This window comes from Octodon degus, unplaced genomic scaffold (assembly GCF_000260255.1).
Source record: "Octodon degus isolate 3935 unplaced genomic scaffold, OctDeg1.0 scaffold00387, whole genome shotgun sequence".
Lineage (NCBI taxonomy): Eukaryota > Metazoa > Chordata > Mammalia > Rodentia > Octodontidae > Octodon > Octodon degus.
In genome coordinates, this window is record NW_004524963.1 from 407,256 (window position 1) to 414,502 (window position 7,247).

General features: G+C 45.4%; 1 protein-coding gene across 1 annotated transcript; it reads left to right on the top strand.

Moving 5' to 3' along the window:
- Positions 1–860: 860 nt before the first annotated feature.
- LOC101581289 (leukocyte immunoglobulin-like receptor subfamily A member 5) lies at positions 861–3,667 on the top strand. Its single transcript, XM_023708541.1, has 5 exons — positions 861–978; positions 1,141–1,176; positions 1,363–1,647; positions 1,789–2,091; positions 3,075–3,667. The coding sequence occupies exons 1-5, from the start codon at positions 945–947 to the stop codon at positions 3,209–3,211; spliced, it is 795 nt and encodes a 264-aa protein (XP_023564309.1). The 5' UTR covers positions 861–944; the 3' UTR covers positions 3,212–3,667.
- The last annotated feature ends 3,580 nt before the right edge of the window (positions 3,668–7,247 follow it).

Sequence of the window (7,247 nt, forward strand, 5' to 3'; positions counted from 1 at the left end):
TACCAATGAACTATATTGCATGTTGTTCATATCCATCCACCAGATCACACCCATCAAACTTGGCTTCGTGCCACAGTGTAAAGGTCTGTGACCATGCTGGGAAGGAAGTAGTTGAGGTTCAGAAAGGGAGGGTAAACTCAAGGCACTCTGGACAGAAATTGACGTCCAGGCAGGAAATCAGAATCAATGCCCACAAAACTCAGAAATAAGGGCACCGAAGAGGCAATGGCTCAGAACTTGCTTCACAGAGAATTCGGGTGAATTCCGCTGTGGGGAAATAATAAGGAAGTCCCGAAGGGGAACCATTCACTTGAGGAGGGCTGCACTGAACCAGGAAATGAGCCACTTTTCTGGTCTATTTCCCCATTCTTCCTTTGTGCTCATTAGCACGAGCAAGCTCTAGGTGAGCTGCCCAGTCAGAGCTCAGTGTACCTGTGCTCTTCTCCACATGCAGCACGAAGTTACATCTTTTCCACACTACCTGCAGGGCCCCAGACTATCTCTACAGCTGGGAAATGACTAGCATGATGAGGGCCCTGCTGTGTAGGTGCATGGACTGAGGCAGGGAAGGGAACTGCAGCAGGGGGAGGTACTGTGAGAGGAAGGGGCAACCCTGCACACTGTCTCCTATAAATGGTCAGTTGGAAAAACCGCAAATTTATTTTCTGCTGCCCTGGCACTCTGAGAGATAAATAAAAAGCAGGAAGATTCAAAGGGAAGGGAAAGTCCCATCTCAGACATCTGCTTGCCCCAGACCTAAATCTCACAACACAAAAGAATAGCTGATTTAGAGGGCAGTTCCCATTCATGTAGGGTGGTGCTGTAATGAAACCATGATGAGAAGAATCCGGTGCTGAAGTTGTCACACTGAGTTTCTCTTCGGGACCTGCAAGACAGTGTACTCACACTTTTCTGCAGAGCTGTGACCAGAGTTTGGAGAAGCCATGAACCCCACCATCACGGCTCTGCTCTGTATGGGTAAGAAGGGAAGATGGAAGGAGACACCCTGGTTTGGGAGGGACGTCATCCCAGGACAGGACCTGGTCCATCAGCAGACCAGGGGCTCTGGATTGTCTGGGGAGCAGAGGTCCTGTTCAGGTTCCATCTGCTCAGGTCTTCTCACAGGAAACTCTATTCTAGGGCTTAATATGAACCTCAGGACCCGCGTTCAGGCAGGTAAGTGTGTTCTCAGCTGTTACAGGTACCTCCTCCTTCCTGAAGTCAAGGGGCCATTTCTGGGTGGTAGGGATGGAACACAGCAGGTGTGGATTGATGCTGGTAGGTCTGGAGGGTCCTGAGGCTGAAATCTTGGATCTGAGGAGAGCAGGAATATCCTGGGACTCAGCTATGATTTTCCCACAGGGACCTTCCCCATACCCAGTCTCTGGGCTGAGCCAGGATCTGTGATACCGCGGGGGGAAACTGTGACCCTCTGGTGTGAGTGGACTCTGGGGTCCCAGCCATGCCTTCTGGTTAAGGAGAAAAGCCGAGTACCTTGGAAGATACAGATGCCAGAAAATTCTATGAACATTTCCAACTTCTCCATACCATCCATGACAGAGTACCATGCAGGGCGCTATCACTGTTCTTGTCGGAGCTATGCTGGCTGGTCAGAGCACAGTGGTGCCCTTGAGCTGGTGGTAACAGGTGAGTGGATACTCAGTGTCTCAGCCCCAGTTTCTTCCCTCAGGAAGCCATCTGAACTCAGGGGTGTCTCCCTCTCATGTCTGAGCCCTGGGAACAGTGTGGCAGGTGTGAGTCCATTTCTCATTTTGACTTCTCTTCTAGGTTTCTATAGTAAACCCAACATCTCAGCCCTGCCCAGCCCTGTGTTGATCTCAGGAAGGAATAGCACACTCTTGTGTGAATCCTGGCAAAGATATGACAGGTTCATTCTGACTAAGGAAGGACGAGATAAGCTCTCTTGGACCTTGAACTCAGAGAAAGGCCCTCGTGGGGAGGTCCGGGCCACATTCCCTGTAAGCTCTGTGAATTTGAACCACAGTTGGACTTTCAGATGCTATGGTCATTATCGGAGCCAACCTCAGGTGTGGTCAGAGCCCAGTGATGCCCTGGAGCTTCTAATCTCAGGTAAGAAGTCCAGTTTAATTCAGTAGATATTCAGTCACCAAACACATTACCAGAATCCAAATTCAATGGACCCCAAGCTGACAGTGGGTAAGAGCACCTCCTGAACCTGAGACCCTACATGTGAGACAGTGAGACACATAGGGCAGGACAGGAGGGCAACGATGTGGCAGGCACCAGCTCCTCAGCCTGGCTCCTCCTTCTCCCAGGGAAATCAAAGAATCCCTTCCTCCTGACCCAGCAGGGCTTTTCCTGGCTGTTGGCAACACACTGACCCTCCAGATTCATTCTGATCTTGGCTATGACGGATTGGTTCTGCCCAAGGAGCAAGCAGGTGACCTCCCACAGTACCTTGGCTGGAAGGCCCAGGATGAGCTCTCTCAGGCCAACTTCCACCTGGGCCCTGGGAACAGCTCCCATGTGGGCTGTTACCAATGCTAGACTGGACACAGCCTCTGCTCAAGTCCTTTGACATTTCTGACAAGGCAAAGAGCATTCAAGGGCTTGATTATTTCTGAACTCAGAAACCCTTACTCTTATGCGTTGCACTCTCTCCAAGCTCAGGTATGGTTTTCTCCAAAGTGCCTCAGACACAAACTTTGTACTCACAGAGTACAGGGAGCCTGAACAATCTCACAAAGAGGCCTAAGGGAACTCGCTACAGCAGGCAGAGGACTCGTTCACGGCCACACAGTTACCTCAGGAGGAGGACACACAGGATGTGGAGGTCAAGCACAAATTGGGTCTCTGCAACACTGCAGCTCCTGCTCCCTATTCTTGGTGCTCTGAGGCCACTGAGGCCATTGGTCCATCACGGAAGTACTTAGTACCCAAGAGGGAGAGAAGCATTCTCTGTTATTGGGCTGGAAATACTGGGACCAGTCCTGTCTAGGGCAGCCAGGTGTCTGGGTGGACAGAGGGGCTATAGATACCCTGCTATGTGTCTGACCTCTGTGACCTCTGTGACTTCTCTGTCTCCACCCCAGCCCCACATACCCAGGACTACACTGTGGGAAATCTCGTCCGAATGGGCCTGGCTTGCCTGGTCCTTGTGGTCCTCGGGATCCTGCTATTTGAGGCTCAGCACAGCCAGAGGAGGACACGAGATGCTGCCAGGAAGTAAAGACAGCAGACAGCAAGCAATAACTGCTTGGAGTGGTGGAGTCCTGGATTCAAACCCAGTGGTCTCAAGAAGGCTTCAGCAGAAAAGATGCTGAATATCTGGACTTCTATGTAGTAATTATCCAGTATGTCGTCGTGTTCCAAGCATGGGGACATGGCAGGTGTCACGCAGAGATCTGTCCATCAGGGAAGTTCAGTGCTCCCCTCCATCTCACTGAAGGCTCTTCTGGAGGTCCCAGCTCACTTCCCAGCTCCATAGTTGAGGCTGCACCTCTTCTACCAGGTTCGGGTCTCACTTAGCACCCTTCGTGCCCAGCTCCACTTTCAGGTGACATTTTCCTTAACTATAATTACAATATTCCCCAGTGTGTATGAATGAGATTCCATCCTTTTGGCTAATGACCTACAGTTGGTTCAGATAATACAAAAATATGCAAAAATAAGATTCCAGAGCCAGTGAAATATCTCAGTGGTCTAGGTGCCTACCTAGCAAGTGCAAGGAGCTGGGATTAATCCCAGGTACTGCATGCCATGCTGGCCCCATGTTGTCCAGCCACTGAAACTGGATGTGGTGGCACATGCCTGTAATCCCAGCACTAGAGAGGCTGAAACAGGAGGATCTCTATGAGTCTGAGCTACATAGTAAGACCCTGTACCAAACATACATGCATACATACATACATAGAAATGAGAATCGAGGTTGCAAAAAACTAATACAGAATGATGTGCTAACCCTATTATGGACTCTGAACCACGTTAGCCATCATCAGATGATCTTTATGCAGTTTTTCTTGGAACAGAATGACTTGGGCTCAATATGCTGATGTTTCACAGGGTCTTGCTAAGTTACTACACTACCCAGGCTTGCTTTCAATTCAGGATAAGTGACTAAGCCTCCTACAGGGCTAGAATTGCAGGAATTGGCCACTACAACTGGCTTGGAAAAAATCACTTGAGGGGCTGGGGATACAGCTGAGTGACAAATGTGCCTGCCAGGCAAGTGCAAGGTCCTGAGTTTGATCCCTGGTACCAAGACAAACAAACAAAGTAGCCTTGATTTGTGGTGTTGACTGAGTACTGTAATACTCCCTTCATGTTCAACTTCACAGTATCAAACTCTTGCCACTTACAATGAGTTCAGATGGGGAGTACAGAACTGGGGTGTATTCAATGTCACCCCCTGTTCATTGCTGGGGTCACATAAGGAACTGACTTTATCTTAATGTTGAGTCAACCTTTCTGTCACCACATAGTAGTCCCAGTAGTAGACTAAAAACTTCTTACTTTTTAGTCGGATCTCTAGGATTTTCCCCAGACTCTCCTGCCGTCACTGCGCAGAGGCCTTTCTATTTGTTCCCTCCCACCCTGTGCTCCTCCCCTTTCCCGTGTGTGAGTGCAGCAGCCGGGACACGCAGGCAGGGCTGGAGCGGGCTGGGCGAGGGCCCCCTTGCCAGCTTCCTCATCCCTCTCAGGAAGCTTCTGGTTTCACATCGTGGAACATGGTGCTAACTTCTCCCTTCTATTCTAGTACTTGGAATTGAACTTAGGTCCATCACTGTGAGGTATACTCCATACCCTTCTTACGGTTATTTGAGAAAGGATCTCACCCTTTGAGTTGCCAGGCTGGACTTGAACTTGATCTATTTCAGACTTAGACCACCCCCTGTGCTGTGATAATGGTATGAGCCTTCACACCTGGCATCTTTGTCTGTATTCTTAAGCAGGCTGAAGATGTCCCAGTCTTTAACTAAGCTAGTATGAAGTTTTAAAATAATTTTTATTATTACCTTTTAGATATACATAAATGGTCACACTCACTAGAGATAATGTGTACCTGAACTTGATATTTCTTCTTTCTTTTTCCCCCTAAGCCTTCTCTTCTCTTCAAACCTTTTTGTCCTCATTTATTAAAGCTTTCCTTCTTGTTTTTTCCCTTTCTTTCCTTCACCCCTCTCCCATCTCTTGTCCCCTTTTTAATTTGAATATTTCCTCCTATTTCTCAGTGTATCTGACATGTTTTGGACCTTATTTGCTTTTTCAGTTCCACCCACTGGAGAAAAAAAACGTGATATAATTAAACACGTGGGTCTGATTTATGTCATTGAAGAGTAGCAGGATTTTCCCCCTTCTTTGCTTGCCCCTGTCCCCCTTCCCTAGTTCCGTTTCTTCTGAATAGCTTCTTCCTATTCCACAATAGCTTTCATACGTTTTGCTCCTTATTTACATATTCAGTATCTCATAGAAGAGAAACAATGCAATATTTACACATGGGAGTCTGATTTATTTTCTTCAAGTGTAAGTTCTCAAGGTTCCTCCCTATACCTAGAGAAGCCTCAAGTATTTCATGGCTGAGTAGAACTCTATTGTATAAAAAAATATACCTTCTTTATCCATTCTTTAGCTACTGGGAATATTGGATTTTTCCAAGATTTAGCAAGTAGAAACTGTGTTCCCCTCAACATGGTTATGCATATGTAACTGCGATCTGAATTTTTAAATTCCTTTTGGAAAATACTCAGAAGAGCAATAGTTGAATCAAATGAGACCTCTCAGCTTAGTGATTTTTTTAAGGAATCTTCACACTGATTTTCCCAATGTTTGCAGCAGTGTACACTCTGCAGCTGTGGAGAAGGGTTTCACTTCCCTCAAAGGCCCTCCAGAATTCATTATTGCTTCATTTCTTGATGATAAACATTCTTCTGGTGTGAGATGGCATCTAAGCATTGTTTTCATTTGCATCTGTCCAGTGAAAGGTGATATTGAACATTTTTTCATATACTTATTTGTTATTTATATTTATTCTTCTGTTAAGTGAGTATTCATCTCGGTGCCCATTTTTAGATTGGATCTTTAAATTTAGGAAGGTTGATTTTTTTCAATTCTTGGTATATTCTAGATATTAGCCCTTTGAGGATAAAAGGTGGGTTTTTTTTTTGCATTTTTTGGGTTGTCTTTTCACGTTATTGGTAATTTCTTTGGCTATGCTATAGCTTTTTAATAGAATGAGATCCAAGTTACTTATTCTTTGTAGTATTTTCCATTGCATCTGAGTTTTCTTTATAAAATCTTTGCCTACACCTATGTCTTTAAGATTTCTGCCTATTCTCTCTTCCAGAACTGTTTTAATATTTACATCCTTTCCCCAATTTGATTTTAGTTCAGTGCAGGGGGTATACATGGGTCTAGTTTTAGTGTTTGGTATGTGGAAATCTAGTCTTTCCAGCAACATTTATCAAGCAGGCTATCTGTCTTCCTGTAAACAAGTTTGGTCCATTTTTCAAAGACAGGATGGCTAAGTGTGTTTGATTATATGCAGAAGTTTTCCCTCAGTAAGTAGATTTTTACCCCATTTGGGTGGTATTTAAGAGGGATGACAGACAAAATAGAGAGATGTGTGTGGAGAAAATTAATAGAAGCAAGAATGTAAGGGTAAGGACAATCACCAAATTTTTTGAAGGTTGGAGAATAGTGTAGAAAAGAAAGAATGAAAGAGAAAACAAAAGAATATTGAAACCAACCAGAAAAAGAAGAGGTAATGTTAGTCCGCATGAAAGTATCACAAAATCAAGATTGATGCAGAAAGGGAGAATTGTGCATAGAACCAAAAAAATACAGGTAACAAATCTAATGATTCAAAAACTAAATCAATGAAAAGAAACCAAGAACAAATAACAAGCAAGTAAACAAAAAGCCCTGACCAATGAAACTGAAAAAGGAAAAGCAATGAAACAAAAAATAATGTAGTACAATTCTTATTCCGCAGTTCTGTGGTAGTGTCCAGGTTGGTTCCCAGAGATGTGCCATGTAGTCCCATGAAGTTTGCAGTAGGATTTGTGCTGGGTGAGGGGCCAATATTGTCCTCTGGATGTGGGGGCCAAGACTGGTCTTCAGCTCACAACATTTGAGATGTCCATTTCTACTTTAGTGTTTGTCTCTGTGGTTCTATTCTGGTTGTTGTCAAGCTCCTGGCTAGAGGAAGCCCAAGGTTTGTCCTAGCACTGTATTCAGCTACTTCCTTCCAGACCTTGTGTAACTAT

What these genes read in the sequence shown, in the direction of transcription:
- LOC101581289 (XM_023708541.1), top strand. Translation starts at nt 945, where the DNA reads ATGAACCCCACCATCACGGCTCTGCTCTGTATGG. An exon ending in CAGGACCCGCGTTCAGGCAG is followed by an intron (nt 1,177 to 1,362) that starts GTAAGTGTGTTC and finishes ATTTTCCCACAG; the next exon opens with GGACCTTCCCCATACCCAGT. An exon ending in CCTTGAGCTGGTGGTAACAG is followed by an intron (nt 1,648 to 1,788) that starts GTGAGTGGATAC and finishes CTTCTCTTCTAG; the next exon opens with GTTTCTATAGTAAACCCAAC.